This window comes from Pongo abelii, chromosome 1 (assembly GCF_028885655.2).
Source record: "Pongo abelii isolate AG06213 chromosome 1, NHGRI_mPonAbe1-v2.0_pri, whole genome shotgun sequence".
NCBI lineage: Eukaryota > Metazoa > Chordata > Mammalia > Primates > Hominidae > Pongo > Pongo abelii.
In genome coordinates this window covers 157,085,153-157,108,474 of record NC_071985.2, presented here as the reverse complement: position 1 = coordinate 157,108,474, position 23,322 = coordinate 157,085,153, and the positions used below count along the sequence as shown (strand labels likewise).

Below are 23,322 nucleotides of genomic sequence, written 5' to 3'. Positions count from 1 at the left end.
TTATTTTGGTCAGAGTAAATATTGTTGTAGTGTCCTTGACCACAGGGGATTTTATATTAGCAAGCCATAATTTTGCCAAGTAATATGGTTTTTAGGCTAATGAAAGAGAAATTTTATTAATGATTTTTGTCTGTGGAATTCTCTTGACTGGCCGAATAAAATACTGCAGGACAGCAAACAAAGTATAAATACTGGTTTTAGGCAACTACTCAGAGCAAGGAAAGTCTTATGCAAAAGGGTGAACTTTAAGACTGCATATATAGTACTTAGGTAAAATGAGAGACAGCATGGTATAATGGTATAAACAATAGAGACAAGTGTTCTAGGTTCTAAGTTTTAGCTCTTTGAATTGGCTGTGTGATCTTGGGCAAGTTGGCTTCTTTACATCTGTTTCCACAAGCATTTATGTACTCATCTGCTTATTCCTTCATTACCTAATTTATTTAACACTTGCTTGCCTAGAGTGTACGGAGGAGTAGATACACAGAGATGAAAGATATAGTTCTTGTCTATTATAATCTAGTAAGGAAAACACAAGAAATTGTATAAATACAATACAATACTATAGAAGCACTGAGGAGGGGTACTTAACTCTATATGAAATTGTCATTTCCTATAGGTTATCCAGAAACTAAGATTTGACAGATTAGTAGATGTTTTCCAATAAAAAGATTTGAAAGAATGTTTTAGGCACAAGCATAAACCAGCATTGGAGGATCGCTATAGCAGAACTAGCTATAGACGATAAATGTGTTGTAATAGATGAGTTTTTTTCAAACTGTTTTTGAAGACTCTGACAAAACTAAGAAAAAAGAATTTTTCTGGTTGAAGTCCTAGAGCCCTTACCCCCTACTGGATCCTTGTTCAGGTCTCCAAAAAGTATAGTTGGGAAGTCACTGGACCAACTAGTTTATCTGCAAAGCTTCACCAAACTCTGAAATGCCAGGATTTTCTAATTTAAAAAATAATGAATTGTAGTGCAAAGTAGCATTTTAGAAATCAAGATGTAGGTTTTTGTCATAACTCTGTCACTGGCACTATACATACCTATATGTATATATATACTCACACACATACACATATAGAAAGAGAAAGGATATATATGTATGTATATATATATGAATATGGATATGTATTATTTCCTGTCTCTGTCGTGGAATCATCTCCAGACCAATAATGTCCTGGGCATCTTATCTTTTTTACAAATACTTCCAACGCATGGAGAACTTCTAAACTACTTATCTTTCTACATTACCTGTCATTGGTATGCAGTTTCCCAAACCGCCACTGCATCCAGGTCTTTCCCATTTCTTTACTTTGTATATGTTCTTCTCCCCTGCCTTTTTCTTTTTTTTCAATTCTGCAATAAGTCTAACTCATCTTTGTGAGACCTTGTCTAATAAACTGTTTTGTGAAGTCTTCTTTGATTACCCTGATATATCTCATACTCCTCAGGGCACTTTGTACCTACCTACATTAAATTTGTATCTTTTGGAAAACTTATTTAACACCTCTAAACTTTCATTTTCTCTTCTTCAAAATAAATGGATAAGCAAAACAATCTACAAAGGTGGAAGCTCCTGAAAGACAGTAATTTCATCTTAGTTCACTACTACATATTTAAGTGCCTAGAACAATGTTTGGCCCATATTACGCACTCAAATATTTGTTATTTGAACTTTTTTTTACTGAAAATTTTGACTATATATATGTGATAGTAAAAAATTCCTTGAATTTATCCTGTAGCTTTCAGGCCTAACAAGATTTTTGTTGATGTGTAATCACTTAAACTTTTCAAAGGCAATTTAATGTACTCATCTTGCTTGTTCTTAAGAAAATATTTGACTTAAGAACCTTGTAAGTATGGGAATTCTGGAGACTCAGGGGGGCAAAATATACCATAAGTGGTCATTATTAAGATTTAGAGATGTTAGTTGATTCTAAGATATTAAGATTGACATTACCTTTAGAAGATACTGAATGAATACTGAAAAATGTTGAAAACATGACTAAAACTCAAATAGGTTTAAAATGAGATTTAAAAGTCTAATCTGTACCCAAATGACATATGATTAATCCTCATGTTTAAAGAGTATGTTACTGTAAACCAGAATTTTCTTAATCTGTACTGACAGTTAATTATAGCAGTACTTATATGGATGAAGTGCAGCAAGCAAAGCAAGAATTAGTTTTTAAATGTGAGGTTAATGAACTGAACTCTTGGTATCTGAAAACCTGTCATAATGCTTATGAAATGGAGCATAATATTTCCATATAGACATGCAGAGAATGATTCAGTTTTTTTAGCTATAATTATTTCTAATTTTTTTCCCTTTTCATTCTCCTTCAAATTCTAGCTGAAAAATTTGATAGATGCTTCCCCAGAATAATTTTACATGTGTGATATTTCACACAGTTGACTTTCTTAAAACTATGTTTTCCTTTTACTCAGTTGGGCTAGTCTTTCCAAGTTATCCATTTATCTCTTTGGCTATTTCTCCTCAACTGTCTTTCACTGGCTCCTCTTCCTCTGCCCTCAACATCTAAGTAAGTGTGCATGGCCTTTAGACCAATTTTATTCGACTATTCCCAGGCAATTTCATTTATGATCATAACTTCAATTCCTGTCCATTTATTTATTTCAACAAATATTGAATGCATACTATATGCCAGGAACTGTTTTAGGTGCTTGGGATATATCAGGAAACAAAATAAAGATCCCTACAATCTTGCTTATATTATAGTGAATGATTAACAACAATATAGGATGAACATAGTAAACAACTAAATTTTATGTTAGAAGGTGATGAGTGCTTGGAAAAAAGAATAAGTAGAGCAGAATAAGAAGTATGGATATGCTGTGGGCTGGTACGGTCAGGGCATTTTTAAATATTAAATAAGATGATGGAAGAGTACATTATTGGAAGACAACATTTGAACAAAGACCAGAAGGAGGTGCGGAAGTTAACCATTTGGATATTTCAGGGCCCTATGGCAGGAGACTGTGCCTGGAGTGATGAAGGAAGAATAAGGGAACAAGTGCAGCTGAAAGAGGATAGAGGTAATGGGATGCCATGTTATTTAGAGTCTTATGGATCACTGTAAGAACTTCACCTTTTACTCTAAACCAAAAGGACAAGCCATTGGAGGTTTTGAGTAGAAGAGTAATGTGATCTGCCCTTTGTTGAGAATTTGTTACAGAAGGAAGGAAATCACTTAGCTTGGAACATAGTAGTGGAGACAGCCAGATGCTGTATATTATTTGCAGGTAGAACCAACAGATATCCCAACATAGATGTGAGATATAAGAGAAACATTAAGGACGGCACTGTTTATCTAGCCACGTACTGTACATCTCTAACTCAATATCCATTAGGCAGTGCAAACTCATATGTCCACAACTGATTTTATAGGTTTTTAAAAATATTTTATCTCGATAAGTTTGTGGTATGACCATTTTGGTGGGCTGAATAATGGCCCCTCAGTATGGCAAATAGGATTTTGCAGATATGATTAAGATCTTGAGGTGGGAAATCAACTAGGTGTGCCCAGTATAATTGCAAGAGTCCTTATAAGTGCAGAGAATGTTGGAAGCAGAGTCAATGAATAAGATATGATTACAGTGCTAGCTTTGAAGATGAAGAGGCTATCAGCCAAGGAACGTAGATGGCCTCTGAAAGCTGGCAAAGCAAGAAAACAGATTCTTCCCTAGAGCCTCCATAAGGGACTGGACCTACTAACAATTTGATTTAGCTCTATAAGATTCATTTTGGACTTTTGAACTCCAGAACTATAAGAACTAAACTATAAATTTGTGTTGTTTTAAGCCACTAAGTTTGTGGCAATTTGTTGCAGCAGCAACAGGAAACTAATACAACTTTGAAGCACTCTCAAAATTTAGAAATCTGAAGATTAACTCTTTCTTCTCTTAGATCCTCCAATTCTGATCACTTACCGTGTCTTGTAATTCTGTCTAAAAATCTCTCTCCTTTCTCCCACTGCTACTGTTTTAGTTTAAGTTCTCATAATTTACCTGGACAGTTGTAGTATCAAAGGGCGACCAGAGGTTGGGAGGAATGTTGGTAGAGGAGAATTCGTTCTCCCCTCAAAACCATTATAAATACACATGTAAACTAAGTACATATACTGTGCATGCTATGCAAATTCAGCCTCAGGGATCTGCTCTAACCACCCCCCTTTAAAAAATTAGATCACTTTCCCCCCAACTCTTCCCACATGGAACATTGTACTTGGAGTGCTTGAGTAGTCTAATTGGTTTCCCTGCCCTAGCTGCAGCCTGTTTTCCCAAAATCCAGTCTTCAAATGGGGCAGATGAATCTTTTTAATTCTACAAGTTGACCTTCACTGGCCAGGCATTACCCATGGTGTAAATTTCATGTTCCTCACTCTGGCCTACAAAGTCCTTCATTCTTTCAATTCCAGTCTTCATTTCTCTTACTACATGATTCCTATCTCACTCTCTAGCTATTACTAAACTGCTTGTAGTCATTGGATACAACGATGTTGTTTGTATCGCCCTTAGTTTCAGTCATCCTCCTTCTATCTAGATTACATGTCTTCAAGGGAAAGAAAGAAGAAACTCTTTGTTATCTTTTAAAAATAAGTTTAAGACATCACCTATTCTACTGAGCCTTCTCAGATACCTACTCCTCCCTAATGGTGTTAACAATTTTCTTCTCTGCTCTCTCTGCCTGTACATGCTTCTATTTTTGTACCTAGAGTGTGGCTATAATTGCTGTTTACATTTATGACTCACTTACTAGTATATGAGCTCTCTAAAATCAGGAAATATGTCTACTTTGTCTTTGTATCCCCAATAAATAACGTAATGTCTGGCACTTAGAAAATGCTTAATATTTATTATTGTTATTTGAATGGAATGACATCTCCCTTTAGCCACCTACAATCTGTCACACTGTAGCATTTAGATGTTTTTTGCAGATTTGTGGTGAAAATGAACAAACTTAAGTTTCTTCCCCTTGTTAATTCTATCTCCTCTCCTCCAGGGAGATATAATAGGGAAATTATCAAATTAGAGTGTAAACAAGGGAGGATGACCAAAGAATGATGTTATCGAAGTAAAGAACAACAGATAATAGGAAATTTGGGGTATTCATTATGAGGACATAATAGATGTGTTCAAATACTTGAGAAGTTTTCTTGTAGAAAAGAGAGTTAGCAGACTGATCTTTATAGCTGCTTGGGCAGGGTTGGAGAAATGCAAGACTTCAGTGCAGTACAGGAAAGAAGAATCAAATAAAGCTGCTTCAAAATTCACTTACTCATTCAACAGAATCTTGATTGAGCAGTTGCTATGTATCTGACATAGTTCTACACTATCCGTGAGGATAGATAGTGAGCAAACCAATGAAAAAGGAACAACAGTAAATAAACAGGTCAGTGATCAGCAGGTGCAGGGAATTAAAGTAAAATACTGTAAAGACTGTGAGTGGCTTCTTTAGATTGTGTGAGTAGGAAAGGCCTCTTTGAGAAGATGGTATTTATACTGTGACCTAGCTGATGAGGAGGAAGGTCCAAGTGAATAAATTTTCAGGCAGAGGGAACAGTATTATGAGGCCTTATGGCAGGAATGAACTTGAAGATGTTCAAGAAACAGAAAGGTCTTTGTGGCTGGAATATAGTGTTCAAAAGGGAGAGTAATGCAAGATGGGGCTTGGGAGAAATACAGAGGGATCTTTCATGTAGGATTTTTATTTTTATTTTTATTTTTATTTTTATTTATTTATTTATTTATTTATTTATTTATTTTTTTTTTTATTTTTTTTTTTGAGACGGAGTCTCGCTCTGTCACCGAGGCTGGAGTGCAGTGGCGCGACCTCGGCTCACTGCAAGCTCTGCCTTCCAGGTTCACGCCATTCTCCTGCCTCAGCCTTCCAAGTAGCTGGGACTACAGGCGCCCGCCACTGCGCCCAGCTAATTTTTGTTTTGTATTTTTAGTAGAGACGGGGTTTCACCGTGGTCTCGATCTCCTGACCTCATGATCTGCTCGCCTCAGCCTCCCAAAGTGCTGGGATTACAGGCGTGAGCCACCGCGCCCGGCTTCATGTAGGGTTTTTAAAAAAGGGGTATTGTTTGAATTTTATACCCCTTGTATAAAATCACTGTAGTGGAAAAACTGGAGGATTTTAACTATGGTTGATATGAGCCATTTTGTATTTTTAAAAGGTCACTCAGGCTTCTGAGTCAATAACAGATTATAGGAGTTGAGAGGGAAGAGTGGAAGCTGGATGACTCTTTAAGAGTCTATTGCAGTTTTCTATGCAAGAGGTGATGGTGAGTTCACCTAGATTTGAAACGGAACAGATGAAGGAGATGAAAAGAAATAGAAATGATTGGGATATGTTTTGGAGATAACAGGACTTACTGATGTGTTGAAGCAAAGGAAAGAATCAAGAATAAATCCTAGATTTCTGCCTTGAGCCACATGGTAGAGAAACAGGTGCTGTTAATCGGGGGTTGGGAGGAAATCTGGGGAAGGAGAAGGTTGGCAGAGACGGGGGTGAGTTAGATCAGTATTCTGCTTTGTTTCTATTCAGTTTGAGATGCCATGTGGCAATGTCAATTAACTAAATATAGAAAGAGTTCAGAGCTCAGAGGCAAAGTCAACACTGGGGATAAAGATTTGAGAGTCATTGGCATATACATCATATTTAAAGTCATGTGACTATATTTATATATTATATATATTCAAATATTTAGTTATATATAACTAGTTATATTTATTTAGTTATGTAACTATTATATGACTAGTTATATTTATATATTTATATAACTAGTTATATTTATATTTAGTTATATATAAAACATATATAACTATATATAACATGTATATATATAACTATATATAAATATAAATATATGTAAATATAAATATATATATATATAAAAAACACTAGGAAAAACAAGGACCCCAAGGCAAAGAAACGGTTTACCTAAGGAAATAGTTAACTCACTACTACTAGAATTGTTTAAGAAGAGACCAGTGAGCATCAACCAGTTGCTGTCCAGGGTAAAGGTCTGCTAATGAATTCTTAGGCTCCACACAAATTTAAAATTCTATGATTCTGAGAGGTCCAAATGATGTTGCAATCAGTAGAACTGGCCTGTAATGGGTTTTACCTTGTGGATGCATCTAAGTTGAAATTTATTAATTTTAAACCTGTCTTAAGACAGTTGTTAATGGCACCCTATCATGTTCCACTGTGTTTCTCTTTGTTTCATTTTCCTTCCAGCTTTCTCCTCTCTGCTTCCATTTTTAATTTTTAAAAATTTATTATCTCTCCCTCTGTTTGACTCAATTTTTCTTTCCCATGGACCTTCCAGGGCTATAGACAGGCACTATGTAGCCCAGCTAGTGACAGTCAGCTTTAGAAGATTTGCTGATCTCTGCTGTAGTTACAAATATAATGGTTACTTAAAACACAAAGTACTATTTGGTAGTTTTGTTTATTGTTGTTTCCAAACTACAGCTATCAGTTCATGTACTTTAGTAATCATTAAGTAATGAAATCCAGTGGTTCTCCAATACCATAGGATGCACAATCAAGAAAAAACTCTGCTTTAGGCAGAAACTAAATTGGTTTAGTCTCTAACTGATCTTGTCCATTTTGTTTTTCATTGCATACATGCATTTATATTGCACCTAGTACAGACTTGCATACATAGTAATGTGATTAATAAATATTTTGTTGAATGAATGAACACATGAATGTTTTATTCAGACGAATATCTAAAAGCAAAGAATAAATTAAAGTTAGTGCAAACTAGGTAACTTTAAAATCTACATTATGGGCTCTACAAAGAGGATACGTTGGAGATTTTATTTTCATAAGATCCTCAGTAGTATGCGTTAGGTAGATTGACATGTGAACACTATAAAAATTTGGTTCTATTATCGATAGCATCAGGTACTTGACCTTCATTGTGCTCAAATTTGGAGAATTTGGAGTCCAATTTATCAATGTTTAACACACAAATAGGGAACTATTGTGTTTAATAAGTATTACTATGTGAAGATGTGTGCATATTCCCAATTGTACTTTGAAAGTCAGCTTATAAACATATATAAATATAAAACCTTAGGATTCTCAGAAATAGGAGATCATAGTATTACACAACATAGTGTCTTTGTTTAGTTAGAGAAACATGTTGTTTAGCACTAACATGTAAGCTGTGTAGAGCAGAATCACTAATGATTTATTGGTACATAATAATTTACATATAAATAAAAGTGGAATACATAATAAAAGAGTGAAGGAGTGAACAACTGGTCAAGCAATTAGGTGAGCATTCCTTACTTCACATATAGCCACTATACATGTTAATTTTAGAAAAAAGAAGCACTCTACTCTCCTAAAGATAAATTTTCTTGTTCTATAGTGAAAACATATGAAATTATTACCTCCATATCAGTGCCAGGTTACAACTTCTGTCTTGAACATAGTCTTTTGTCTTCTTGAGAAGCAATTCCACAAAGTCAGGATTACCTTTTCTGGCAAAAACCCAGTACAGAATTGTGTTCACACATATTTCAGTAAAGTCGAGGTTAAAACTTACTTCAAAACGGTATCCTGATTTTTCCACAAATGCAATGTAATCTGTGAGTAGTGCGTCAAAACCATCCAAGTCCACATACCTCAGAATTTTTGCCAGTGATCTGTAAATCCTTGGTTCGTAACAGTGATATCCCCACTGACCCAAAAACTGTAGGGAGGGTCTTTTAACAATTTTGTCAAGGAGATTGCAGAATATATTGCTTCTTGGACAAGAAGTCTTACGACATAATTTAGTAGATTTACTCATTGTTACTTATAGCAGCAGTGTAGAAATAAAATCAGAGATAAGCATACTGTAATCCTCCAGTTACATATTTTGACAATGTGGCAGGCTTTACTCCACAAACAGAAGTGCCCTTTAAACTGTAACCAGAAAAAATAAATATTACCATAAAGTACTGGATGACATCACAATAGGTGGAGATTCCTCCACAATAGGTAGAGGTCACCAGCATAGGTCAGAGGGGATATTGTATGTAACTGGTGACATTTGAAAGAGACATATTGGACAGAAATGGCATACGTGAAAGCTAAGATACAATATATTTAATTTTTTAAGAATTCAGTTCAAGGTAGTCTGCCTGGTCTCTCAAGTTCTGCATGTTTCTTCAGTAGACTAAATAATAGTAATAAACAGATTGATTATCCCTTGTAGGCTATTATGTAAGCAGACAATGATTGCTAGAGTGAATAAATTCAAGTGTTGTTCTCATGTTCTGCATGAATACTGTATGCTCTCACTTAATCCTCATCGATTATTTCCCCTATCTTATAGTTGAGGAAATTGAGGCTTACACAGATAAGTTTTTTGTTGTTTTTTGTTTTTTGAGACAGGGTCTCACCCTGTCACCCAGGCTGGAGTGCAGTGGTACGATTATGGCTCAGTGCAGCCTTGACCTCCTGGGCTCAAGCCTTCTCTCACCTCAGCTTCCCAAACAACTGGGACTACAGGCATGCACCGCCATGCCCGGCTAATTTTTGTGTTTTTTGTAGAAACAGAGTTATGCCATGTTGGCCAGGCTGGTCTTGAACTCCCAAGCTCAAGTGATCTCCCTGCCTCAGCCTCCCAAAGTGCTAGGATTACAGGCTTGAGGCACTGTGCCTGACTGAGGCTTACATAGGTTAAGTAACTTGCCAATATATTCATTCCCAAAGAGAAAGAATGTCATACAATATTAACCAAAATTTAAAGACTTTGTTTTAGATTTTTGTTGTTGAGACGGTGTCTCACTCTTGCCTTGGCTGGAGTGCAATGGTGCGATCTCGGCTTACTACAACCTCCGCCTCCCAGGTTCAAGCAATTCTCCTGCCTCAGCCTCCTGAGTAGCTGGGATTACAGGTGCGCACCACCACGCCCGGATAATTTTTGTATTTTAGTAGAGATGGGGTTTCACCATATTGGCCAGGCTGGCCTCGAACTCCTGACCTTGTCATCTGCCTGCCTTGGCCTCCCAAAGTGTTGGGATTTCAGGCATGAGCCATCGCATCCAACCTTTTTTTAGAATTTTAAATTTTACAGAAATTATTCCTCTGTAAACCAGGCAGAATGTATACAATTTGGGCGTTAAAGGTACTTCAAGCTTGATATGGTGTCCTTGCCCCACTACAATAAAGGGGAAAGATGTTATGGTTGTTTTTATCATTATTCTGTAGTTATTGTTTCAGCCACCTTTTTATACCATTCACAGAGTGATCAGTCTTAACAACCTTGGGTGTATGTGTTAGCGTTTTTAAAGGTAATTAAATATATTCTTTTTCCTTTGGCATATTTTTATTTAAATCATGTGAATGATGTCTCTTTAGTAAGAAAAAATTATTACTTTAGATTTACTATAATATACATCTACTAATATTGCATTTTATTTTGTAAACTCTAAACTGTCATTTCCCAGCTGGACAACCTAATTAAACTAACTACATATTGTCATCTTTCTGAAAACCAAGTTTGGTCGTTTTCTTTCACTTTTTCTGTTTTATTTTTTTTGGCCCCAAAAATACTTTTTAAATTAAACTATTTTACTGATTTCCTAATACAATACATAAAACTTATAAAAAATTGAAACATTATAGAGCCAGCAACAATTCCTCCCTGAGATAATCATACTAACACTTTTATGTATAGCCTTTCAAATGTTTTTGCTTATGTGTGTATAAAATTTTCTTTTTTTTAAAAGAATATAGATACCTAATCTGAAAAAAATGTGTCATTCTTATACAAACAAGATAACATTACACATATCTTGCTCTATGAGTTACTTTTTATTTCTATAACAATGTAGTATTATTACCTTTGTATGACCATATATGGTCATACATGCTAACTCTATGTCCTACTTGTTACATATCAGGTACTGTTTTAAGTGCTTTATATATTAACTCCTTTAATTCTTACTTCACAGATAAGGAAGCTGAGATGTAGAGCTGAAGTGTCTTGCCCAAGATCATTTGTCTAGTAAGTGATAAAGCTGGAATTTGAACCCAAAGAGAATAGGGCTAGAGGCTTTCTCTCTACTCTCCCCTGGTTCTCCAAAGTGAGCTACCTTTCCATTTCTATGGCTAGTTTATGAAATACAGTCATGAAACAAGAGCTCTACAGTTATATGTCAAAAAGCAGAAGATAGATAGTAGGCTAATCCTGCTTTTGGAAAAAAGTGTTCAGAATATACATTAAAGTAATACTAATGTAAATCTGTGGATATGAAAAATTGAGTGATTTTTTTTCTCATTTTTCTTTGTACTTTCTTGATAATTTGAATATCAGTGTGTATTTTTTGATTATGAGAAACAAGTCATGCTCACTTTGAAAATAATAACTACAACATAGTAAGTCAAAGCTGTTGCTGCATTAGTTCTTTAAAATTTTTAAAACGTTGGCTGGGCACAGTGGCTCACGCCTGTAATCCTAGCATTTTGGGAGGTCAAGACGGGCCTTGAACTTGAGGTCAGCAGTTTGAGAACAGCCTGGCCAACATGATGAAACCCTGTCTCTATCAAAAATACAAAAGAATTAGCCGGGTGTGGTGGTATATGCCTGTAATCCCAGCTACTTGGGAGGCTGAGGCAGGAGAATTGCTTGAACCTGGGATGCAGAGGTTGCAGTGAGCCAAGATCGTGCCATTGCACTCCAGCCCGGGTGACAGAGTGAGTAAGACTCTGTTTTAAAAAAATATATATTTTTAAAGTTATTTTCACTGCTAATGTAAACATCAAAAATATATATAGTAGACAACCTACTAATTAATAACACTAGCTAACATGTATTGGGTTCTTGAGTACTTACATTGTACTAGGTGAGTGCTTTATATGCTTTTTTTCTCTTTTAATCATCATAATTTTTTTTTATTTTACCCATTTTATGGTTGAGGAATCTAAGGTTTAGATTGGTTAAGCCACTTGCCCAAGGTCATACAGCTAGTAAGTGGCAGTGATTTGAACCAAAGCTGAATCCACAGTTCATGTTCTTTGCGTTCAGCTGCCTTCAAACTTTGGTATAGCTGTAACATCTGTGCTAGAGTATATCTTATACATTTCATATTTGTAGAAAGCCCTCAGTAAAATAATTAGAAATCTAATGGCACTGAAATATATTCCGTGCTTTAATAAATGTCCTGACTTAAAGAAAGAAAAATGTTACATACATGTTTCATACATTATATGCTAATAATTGAGAAATAATGAGTTTCAACTAAATATCTTACCTGGTCTTTTCAGTACTTAAGATTACATAACCTAAACATAGATTGAATGTTGGCCTTTATGTGTTGTAAGTAGGCCAAAAGCTGTATAGGTCCCAAATGCTGCCTGAAATTTCTACTCACTTATTCTTTTAGGTTAGGGCATTTCAGACCTAGGTGTTATACTTGAAATCATTATTACTAACTAATGCTTGAAGAAATTTGTTTTTATTATATTCCTAAGCCTATGACCTGGCTCGGCCCAGCTACATTTTGTTAATAAGAGGGAAGCATATCAGGAAAATCTGAGTGCAATGGTTTAGGAATTGGGAAAGTATAAAAGGTGTAGCACAACAGCACTAGACAACTGAGGTAGTCACCTACCTAAGGAGAGATGCCAAGGACAAAGTTGGCCAGCTAAGCACTTTCTCCAGAAATGGGATTTATAGGTAAGTCATACATGAGTGACGTGTTTGTATAGTCTCAGCAAACTACAAAACAAATGTCAGTAGATAGGAATGACTTTGATGGATTCAGTAGTACAGTTGTTACATAATTATATAAAATTAAGCTTGTAAAAGTTCTATTCTATCTACTCTATAAAGTTTATACAGATTGAGCATCCCTAATCTGAAAATCCAAAATCCAAAATGCTCCAAGATTTGAAACTTTTGTGGCTCTGATATGACATCAAAAGTGGAAAATTCCACACCTGACATGTTTGCTTTCTGATGATTCAATGTACACAAACTTCGTTTCATGCATAAAATTATTTTAATATTGTATAAATTTATCATTAGGCTATATATATAAAATGTATATGGAACATAAATGAATTTCATGTTTAAACTTGAATCTCATTCCCAAGATATCTCATTGTGTATATGTATGCAAAAATTCCAAAATTTGAAACAAATTCAAAATCTGAAACACTCTGGTCCCAAGCATTTTGGATCAGGATACTCAGCCTGTATTAGCCCTTTTACCAGGCTTTGCCATTCTCAATACCATTCATTTCTAGTATTGATTCGTGTATTTAAAAGAAAATACAAAGCAAAAATATATTTGAGAGAAGAGGAATTTCCTAATTTTTGAAGTATGGGTAGGATCAGTGTGTATTTCCAAAGGCAGAGTGTCCATGTCCATGCCCATGTACATATTATACGATGCCTTGAATATATTTTAATACCTCAGTGTCAGCTTTACAAAATATCTTAAGATACATGGCAAACTGGACTTTTACTATTCTATTCATGAATTGAGATAACCCTCAGGAAATACTTAGACTCATAATCTTGGTTCCCTTAGAACTTTGGCTTGCAGAGAGCTACAACTGGTAGACTTGTCTCCACCTCACAGTATCTACTCAAATTTATAACACAATCTTTAAACTTAATTTTAACTCAGTTTTTGAGTTAGGCTATTTTAAGACATAGCCTTGTCCAACTTTTATGTAAGTTTTCCTTGGGACCATGTCTACCCCTCAGGCTAGTCAGTTGTGGCTAAAAAAGGCAGAAACCACAAAATATCTAGTATTACAGTTAAATTTTAAAAATAAACACACAGGTGACTCATAATGAGCGTATTGGAAATACGATTACTTGCAGAAAATCCTAAGAACATAACGCTTTAAAAACAAAATCAAAGGTCTAATCTTTTTAATTTATACTTAACAGTCTCACCATGCTAGATGTCCTAGGATTATGAATACCTAAAAGCTATTAACAGATTCTTTTATTGTTTGTCACTCTTCTATTGAGCTATGCAAGGTTCTTTGAGATAAACACATTTAAGGTAGAAAATATCATCAGAAGTACGTTAAAATCCAGATTTCACTTTATGTGTGGAAATCATATGGTATTTTACCCAAGTAAGAATGTAAGGTTCTTACCTTCTCTCTTCCTCAGGAGAATATCACCTCGGCCACTTAGGTGTCATTTTTCCCCTTATCTTGTATTGTGATCAAAGAAACACATAACATAAAATCTCCCCCCTTAACAAACTTTTAAGTGTAAGCAAATATCTAGAACTTTTTCATTTTGCATGACAAAAACTGTATGCTCATTGATTAGAAACTCCCCATTCTTCCGTCCCCACAGCCCCTGGCAATCATCATTTTACTTTCTGCTTCGTTGAGTTTGACTGCTTTAGCTACCTCCCCCCATGCAGCATTTCTTCTTCTCTGACTGGCTTATATTACTTAGTATAATGCCCTCGAGGTTCTTTTATGTTGTGGCATATGGCAGGATTTACTTCTTTTATAAGGCTGAATAATATTCTGTAGTATGTATGTAGCACATTTTCTTTATCCATTCATCTGTAGGTGGATATTTAGGTTGTTTCCACCTCTTGACTATTGTAGATAATGCTGCCACAAACATGGGAGTGGAAATATCTCATTGAGATCCTCTTTTCAATTCTTTTATATAAATACCCAGAAGTGGAACTGCTGGATCATATGGTACTACTCTTTTTAATTTTTTGAATCAATCATTTTAAATCAATCAATGATTTTAAGTGTTAAAATTACCCCTCTATTTGAATAATCATTTTACCATCCTGTTCTATTTTAATATATGAATCTTCAGTTTGAGTATTGCATCATATAGATAGAGATTTAGAATCTATTCAGTCAAAGGAAGCTTGTGATATAAATTTTAATTCTTTCATCAATCATCGTGCCCAGCCCTCCTTACTGTTTTCTGTGATGGCTGCACAATTTTACATTTCTACCAATAGTGCACAAAGGCTCCAGTTTCTTTACATTCTCAGCAATGTTTGTTGTTTTCTGTTTTTTTGTGTGTGTTTTATTTTGTTTTTTATATAATGGCCCATCATAACAGGTATGAGGTGATAGCTCATTGTGTTTTTGAGCCTCTTAACTGATTTCTGGATATCTAACAAAGATGAAGCACATAACATAGTAATCAGTATTTTAGGGAATTCAAGCATAAAATTATTAGAATCTATCACTCAACCAGTTGTCAATTGACAGCTGACATTTGAGAGACAGAAAGATCTAAGGGACAAAATAATTATACATTTCTATAGCTTATCCTAACATTTCTGCAGTCTTAGATTATCATGAATTAGTTTCCAGATATTTTGTTAAGCCACTGTCATGTGGCTCCTTTTAATAATGGACACTAACTAGTATAGTCAATTTTTAAATGAGTTATAATGTACATGCTATAAAATTCACTCTTTTAAAGTGTAATGAGCAAAGTTTTAACCAGAGTTTTATAAAAATCTCCAATTTTTTTTTTTCTTTTGAGATACAGTCTTGCTCTGTCACCCAGGCTGGAGTGCAGTGGCATGATCTTGGCTCCCTGCAACCTTCACCTCCCGGGTTCAAGAGATTCTCCTGTCTCAGCCTCCTGAGTAGCTGAGACTACAGGCGTGTGCCACTACACCCAGTAAATTTTTGCACCATGTTGGCCAGATTGGTCTCCAACTCCTGACCTCAGGCGATCCACTCACCTCAGCCCCCTAAAGTGCTAAGATTACAAGCGTGAGCCATCACGCCCGGCCAAAAATCTCCAGACTTTTAAATTAATGTGTCTTCTATTATTTGATTCCCTTCCATCTCCTAGAAAAAAAGGGTTTAATATTTATTAATAATTCAATGAAGGCATTTCTGTAATCAGCTTAGACAACATTACCCAAGTACATATTTTTGCAATAAAACTGAGTAACTTGAAAATATTGGCAGTTGTCAAGAATTACTTCGGGACACAGAACATTTTTTATAGCCTCTATGCTCCTGTGTCAGTAACACAATTGATTTTAAGTGTTAAAATTACCCCTCTACTTGAATAATCATTTTACCATCCTGTTCTATTTTAATATATGAATAATCAGTTTGAGCATTGCATCATATAGATAGAGATTTAGAATCTATTCAGTCAAAGGAAGCTTGTGATGTAAATTTTAATTCTTTCATCCATCATCATTCTGCTTTAGGTTTTAAACTTTGTAAATTGGCTTTTACAATCAGTTTACATATATATGTGTGTGTGTATAGATGTACAGTCAAGCATCGCTTAACAATAGGGACAGATTCTGATAAATGCATTGTTAGGCTATATCATTGTTGTATGAATATCATACAGTGTACTTACAAAAACCTCAATGGTTTAGCCTACTATACACCTAAGCTATATGGTATAGCTTATTACCCCAAGGCTACAAACCTGTACAGCATGCTAAATAGTGTGGGCAATTATAACACAATGGTAAATGTTTTTGTATCTAAACATAGAAAAGACACAGTAAAAACAGTATAAAAGGGCCAGGCGTGGTGGCTCATGCCTGTAATCCCAGCACTTTGGGAGGCTGAGGCGGGTGGATCACGAGGCCAGGAGATCGAGACCATCCTGACTAACATGGTGAAACCCCCTCTCTACTAAAAATACAAAAAATTAGCCAGGCATGGTGGCGGGCGCCTGTAGTCCCAGCTACTGGGAAGGCTGAGGCAGGAGAAAGACGTGAACCCTGGAGGCGGAGCTTGCAGTGAGCCAAGATTGCTCCACTGCACTCCAGCCTAGGCAACAGAGAGAGGCTCCGTCTCAAAAAAAAAAAAAAAATGTATAAAAGATTTTTTTAAATGGTATACCTGTTAAGGCACTTACCATCAATGGAGCTTGCAGGACTGAAATTTGCTTTGGGTGAGACAATCAGTCAGTTGTGAGTGAATATGAACCTAGGACATAATTGTACACTATTGCAGACTTTATAAACACTGTACAAATTAACTATACTAAATTTATTTAAAATTTTATTTTCTTCAGTAATAAATTCATCTTAATATAACTTTAAAAAATAAAAAAAAATTTGTGGATACATAGTAGGTTATATTTATGGGGTACATAATATGTTTTGATACAGGCATGCAATGTGAAATAAGCACGTCATAGAGAATGATGCACAATGTGAAATAAGCACATCATGGAGTATTCATTCCCTCAAGCATTAATCTTTTGAGTTGCAAACAATCCAATTACATTTTTAAGTTATTTTAAAATATACAATTATTATTGACTATAGTCACTTTATTGTACTATCAAATAGTAGGTCTTATTCATTCTTTCTATGGTTTTGCACCCATTAACCATACCCACCTCCCCACCAACCACCCCACTGCCATTCCAGCTTCTGGTAATCATCCTTCCACTCTCTGTGTCCATGAGTTCAGTTGATTTGATTTTTTAGTTCCCACAAATAAGTGAGAACATGTGGTGTTTGTCTTTCTTTGCCTGGCTTATTTCACATAACATGGTGATCTCCAGTTCCACACGTGTTGCAAATAACTGGATCTCATTCTTTTTATGGCTCCACTGTGTATATGTACAACATTTTCTTTATCCATTCACCTATTAATGGACACACCTGTTTCCAAATCTTAGCTATTGTAAATAGTGGTGCAATAAACCTGGGTGTGCAGATCTCTCTTTATTATACTGATTTCCTTTCTTTTTTTGTTATTAATATACTTTAAGATCTAGGGTACATGTGCACAATGTGCAGGTTTATTACATATGTATACACGTGCCATGTTGGTGTGCAGCACCCGTTAACTCGTCATTTATATTAGGTATATCTCCTAATGCTATCCCTCCCCCAGCCCTCCACCGCAGGACAGGCCCTGGTGTGTGATGTTCCCCTTCCTGTGTCGAAGTGTTCTCATCATTCGTTTCCCACCTATGAGTGAGAACATGCGGTGTTTGGTTTTCTGTCCTTGCAATAATTTGCTGAGAATGATGGTTTCCAGCTTCATCCATGTCCCTACAAAGGACATGAACTCATCCTTTTTTATGGCTGCATAGTATTCCATGGTGTGTATGTGTCTCACATTTTCTTTTTTTTTTTTTAATTTTTATCAACACTTTATTCTCACAAACAGCAAACCTTAAGATAAGTGAACAGCTTGCTAATGTAGTGTGTCCAGATACTGTTGAATAGTGGACATCTTTTTTTTTTTTAATTTTGTTATTATTATACTTTAAGTTTTAGGGTACATGTGCACAATGTGCAGGTTAGTTACATATGTATACATGTGCCATGCTGGTGTGCTGCACCCATTAACTTGTCATTTAGCATTAGGTATATCTCCTAAGGCTATCCCTCCCCCCTCCCCCCACCCCACAACAGTCCCCAGTGTGTGATGTTCCCCTTCCTGTGTCCATGTGTTCTCATTGTTCAATTCCCACCTATGAGTGAGAACATGCGGTGTTTGGTTTTTTGTCCTTGCGATAGTTTACTGAGAATGATGACTTCCAGTTTCATCCATGTCCCTACAAAGGACATGAACTCATCCTTTTTTATGGCTGCATAGTATTCCATGGTGTATATTATGTGCCATATTTTCTTAATCCAGTCTATCATTGTTGGAAATTTGGGTCAGTTCCAAGTCTTTGCTATTGTGAATAGTGCCGCTATAAACATACGTGTGCATGTGTCTTTATAGCAGCATGATTTATAATCCTTTGAGTATATACCCAGTAATGGGATGGCTGGGTCAAAAGGTATTTAAAGTTCTAGATCCTTGAGGAATCGCCACACTGTCTTCCACAATGGTTGAACTAGTTTACAGTCCCACCAACAGTGTAAAAGTGTTCCTATTTCTCCACATCTTCTCCAGCACCTGTTGTTTCCTGACTTTTTAATGATTGCCATTCTAACTGGTGTGAGATGGTATCTCATTTTGGTTTTGATTTGCATTTCTCTGATGGCCATTGATGATGAGCATTTTTTCATGTGTCTGTTGGCTGCATAAATGTCTTCTTTTGAGAATGTCTGTTCATATCCTTTGCCAACTTTTTGATGGGGTTGTTTGTTATTTTCTTGTGAATTTGTTTGAGTTCTTTGTAGATTCTGGATATTAGCCCTTTGTCAGATGAGTAGATTGCAAAAATTTTCTCCCATTCTGTAGGTTGCCTGTTCACTGTGATGGTAGTTTCTTTTGCGTGGAGAAGCTCTTTAGTTTAATTAGATCCCATTTGTCAATTTTGGCTTTTGTTGCCATTGCTTTTGGTGTTTTAGACATGAAGTCTTTGCCCATGCCTATGTCCTGAATGGCATTGCCTAGGTTTTCTTCTAGGGTTTTTATGGTTTTAGGTGTAACATTTAAGTCTATAATTCATCTTGAATTAATTTTTGTACAAGGTGTAAGGAAGGGATCCAGTTTCAGCTTTCTACATATGGCTAGCCAGTTTTCCCAGCACCATTTATTAAATAGGGAATCCTTTCCCCATTTCTTGTTTTTGTCAGGTTTGTCGAAGATCGGATGGTTGTAGATGTGTGGTGTTATTTCTGAGGCCTTTATTCTGTTCCATTTGTCTATATCTCTGTTTTGTTACCAGTACCATGCTGTTTTGATTACTATAGCCTTGTAGTATAGTTTGAAGTCAGGTAGCGTGATGCCTCCATCTTTGTTCTTTTGGCTTAGGCTTGACTTGGAAATGCAGGCCCTTTTTTGGTTCCATATGAACTTTAAAGTAGTTTTTTCCAATTCTGTGAAGAAAGTCATTGGTAGCTTAAAGGGGATGGCGTTGAATCTATAAATTACCTTGGGCAGTATGGCCATTTTCACAATACTGATTCTTCCTATCCGTGAGCATGGAATGTTCTTCCATTGTTTGTGTCTTCTTTTATTTCATTGAGCAGTGGTTTGTAGTTCTCCTTGAAGAGGTCCTTCACATCCCTTGTAAGTTGGATTCCTAGGTATTTTATTCTCTTCGAAGCAATTGTTAATGGGAGTTCACTCATGATTTGGCTCTCTGTCTGTTATTGGTGTATAAGAATGCTTGTGATTTTTGCACATTGATTTTGTATCCTGAGAACTTGCTGAAGTTGCTTATCAGCTTAAGGAAATTTTGGGCCGAGACGATGGGGCTTTCTAAATATACAGTCATGTCATCTGCAAACAGGAACAATTTGACTTCCTCTTTTCCTAATTGAATACCCTTTATTTCTTTCTCTTGCCTGATTGCCCTGGCCAGAGCTTCCAACACTATGTTGAATAGGAGGAGTGAGAGAGGGCATCCCTGTCTTGTGCCAGTTTTCAAAGGGAATGCTTCCAGTTTTGGCCCATTCAGTATGATATTGGCTGTGGGTTTGTCATAAATAGCTCTTATTATTTTGAGATACATCCCATCAATACCTAATTTATTGAGAGTTTTTAGCATGAAGGGTTGTTGAATTTTGTCAAAGGCCTTTTCTGCATCTATTGAGATAATCATGTGGATTTGGCTTTGATTCTGTTTATATGCTGGATTACATTTATTGATTTGCGTATGTTGAACCAGCCTTGCATCCCAGGGATGAAGCCCACTTGATCATGATGGATAAGCTTTTTGATGTGCTGCTGGATTCAGTTTTCCAGTATTTTATTGAGGATTTTTCCATCGATGTTCATCAGGGATATTGGTCTAAAATTCTCTTTTTTTGTTGTGTCTCTGTCAGCCTTTGGTATCAGGATGATGCTGGCCTCATAAAATGAATTAGGGAGGATTCCCTCTTTTTCTATTGATCGGAATAGTTTCTGAAGGAATGGTACCAGCTCCTCCTTGTACCTCTCTGGTAGAATTCGGCTGTGAATCTGTCTGGTCCTGGACTTTTTTTGGGTGGTAGGCTATTAATTATTGCCTCAATTTTAGAGTCTGTTATTGGTCTATTCAGGGATTCAACTTCTTCCTGTTTTAGTCTTGGGAGGGTGTATGTGTCCAGGAATTTATCCATTTCTTCTAGATTTTCTAGTTTATTTGCATAGAGGTGTTTATAGTATTCTCTGATGGCAGTTTGTATTTCTGTGGGATCAGTGGTGATATCCCCTTTACCTTTTTTTATTGCGTCTATTTGATTCTCTCTTTTCTTCTTTATTAGTCTTGCTAGCGGTCTATCAATTTTGTTGATCTTTTCAAAAAAGCAACTCCTGGATTCATTGATTTTTTGAAGGGTTTTTTGTGTCTCTATCTCCTTCAGTTCTGCTCTGATCTTAGTTATTTCTTGCCTTCTGCTAGGTTTTGAATGTGTTTGCTCTTGCTTCTCTAGTTCTTTTAATTGTGATGTTAGGGTATCAATTTTAGATCTTTCCTGCTTTCCCCTGTGTACATTTAGTGCTATAAATTTCCCTCTACACACTGCTTTGAATGTGTCCCAGAGATTCTGGTGTGTTGTGTCTTTGTTCTTGTTGGTTTCAAAGAACATCTTTATTTCTGCCTTCATTTTGTTATGTACCCAGTAGTCATTCAGGAGCAGTTTGTTCAGTTTCCATGTAGTTGAGCAGTTTTTCTAGTTTGATTGCACTGTGGTCTGAGAGTCAGTTTGTTATAATTTCTGTTCTTTTACATTTGCTGAGGAGTGCTTTACTTCCAACTTATGTGGTCAATTTTGGAATAAGTGCAATGTGGTGCTGAGAAGAATGTACTTTCTGTTGATTTGGGGTGGAGAGTTCTGTAGATGTCTATTAGGTCCACTTGGTGCAGAGCTGAGTTCAATTCCTGGATATCCTTGTTAACTTGCTGTCTCATTGATCTGTCTAATATTGACAGTGGGGTGTTAAAGTCTCTCATTATTATTGTGTGGGAGTCTAGGTCTCTTTGTAGGTCTCTGAGGACTTGCTCTATGAATCTGGGTGCTCCTGTATTGGGTGCATATATATTTAGGATAGTTAGCTCTTCTTGTTGAATTGATCCCTTTACTATTATGTAAGGGCCTTCTTTGTCTCTTTTGATCTTTGTTGGTTTAAAGTCTGTTTTATCAGAGACTAGGATTGCAACCCCTGCCTTTTTTTGTTTTCCATTTGCTTGGCAGATCTTCCTCCATCCCTTTATTTTGAGCCTATGTGTGTCTCTGCACGTGAGAAGGGTCTCCTGAATACAGCACACTGATGGGTCTTGACTCTTTATCCAATTTGCCAGTCTGTGTCTTTTAAGTAGAGCATTTAGCCCATTTACATTTAAGGTTAATATTGTTATGTGTGAATTTGATCCTGTCATTATGATGTTAGCTGGTTATTTTGCTCATTAGTTGATGCAGTTTCTTCCTAGCCTTGATGGTCTTTACAATTTGGCATGTTTTTGCAGTGGCTGGTATCGGTTGTTCCTTTCCATGTTTAGTGCTTCCTTCAGGAGCTCTTGTAAGGCAGGCCTGGTGGTGACAAAATCTCTCAGCGTTTGCTTGTCTGTAAAGCGTTTTATTTCTCCTTCACTTATGAAGCTTAGTTTGGCTGGATATGAAATTCTGGATTGAAAATTCTTTTCTTTAAGAATGTTGAATACTCGTCCCCACTCTCTTGTGGCTTGTAGAGTTTCTGCCAAAGATCTGCTGTTAGTCTGATGGGCTTCCCTCTGTGGGTAACCTGACCTTTCTCTCTGGCTGCCCATAACATTTTTTCCTTCATTTCAACTTTGGTGAATCTGACAATTGTGTGTCTTGGAGTTGCTCTTCTCGAGGAGTGTCTTTGTGGCATTCTGTGTATTTCTTGAATTTGAATGTTGGCCTGCCTTGCTAGGTTGTGGAAGTTCTCCTGGATAATATCCTGCAGAGTGTTTTCCAACTTGGTTCCATTCTCCCCGTCACTTTCAGGTACACCAATCAGACGTAGATTTGGTCTTTTCACATAGTCCCATATTTCTTGGAGGCTTTCTTCATTTCTTTTTACTCTTTTTTCTCTAAACTTCTCTTCTTGCTTCATTTCATTCATTTGATCTTCAATCACTGATACCCTTTCTTCCAGCTGGTCGAATCGGCTACTGAAGCTTGTGCATTCATCACGTAGTTCTCGTGCCATGGTTTTCAGCTCCATTAGGTCACTTAAGGACTTCTCTACACTGGTTATTCTAGTTAGCCATTCGTCTAATCTTTTTTCAAGATTTTTAGCTTCTTTGTGATGGATTCAAACTTCCTCCTTTAGCTCAGAGAAGTTTGATCATCTGAAGCCTTCTTCTCTCAACTCATTGAAGTCATTCTCCATCCAGCTTTGTTCCGTTGCTGGCGAGGAGCTGCGTTCCTTTGGAGGGGGAGAGTTGCTCTGATTTTTCGAATTTTCA

General features: G+C 36.2%; 1 protein-coding gene and 1 long non-coding RNA gene across 13 annotated transcripts in view; one reads left to right on the top strand and one right to left on the bottom strand.

Moving 5' to 3' along the window:
- Positions 1-23,322, bottom strand: part of ASB17 (ankyrin repeat and SOCS box containing 17) — a 50,600-nt gene that overhangs the window by 4,007 nt on the left and 23,271 nt on the right. For 2 of the 12 annotated variants that reach the window (XM_054532980.1, XM_054532981.1), the window contains 5 exons: positions 16,903-16,973; positions 15,752-15,860; positions 12,656-12,762; positions 8,678-8,960; positions 8,444-8,533 (listed from right to left, as the gene is read on the bottom strand). In XM_054532980.1, coding sequence (XP_054388955.1) covers positions 8,444-8,533; positions 8,678-8,844 — 257 coding nt within the window. In that variant the 5' untranslated portion in view covers positions 8,845-8,960; positions 12,656-12,762; positions 15,752-15,860; positions 16,903-16,973. Of the gene's footprint in view, positions 1-8,443; positions 8,961-12,655; positions 12,763-15,751; positions 15,861-16,902; positions 16,974-23,322 lie in introns of all 12 variants that reach the window. The other 10 variants (XM_054532971.1, XM_054532968.1, XM_054532977.1 and 7 more) reach the window with 7 other exon arrangements.
- Positions 8,983-23,322, top strand: part of LOC129050588 (uncharacterized) — a 183,067-nt gene continuing 168,727 nt past the window's right edge. Inside the window, exons 1-2 of the long non-coding RNA XR_010135647.1 lie at positions 8,983-9,169; positions 10,997-11,049. This is a non-coding gene — a long non-coding RNA (uncharacterized LOC129050588). The remainder of the gene's footprint in view (positions 9,170-10,996; positions 11,050-23,322) is intronic.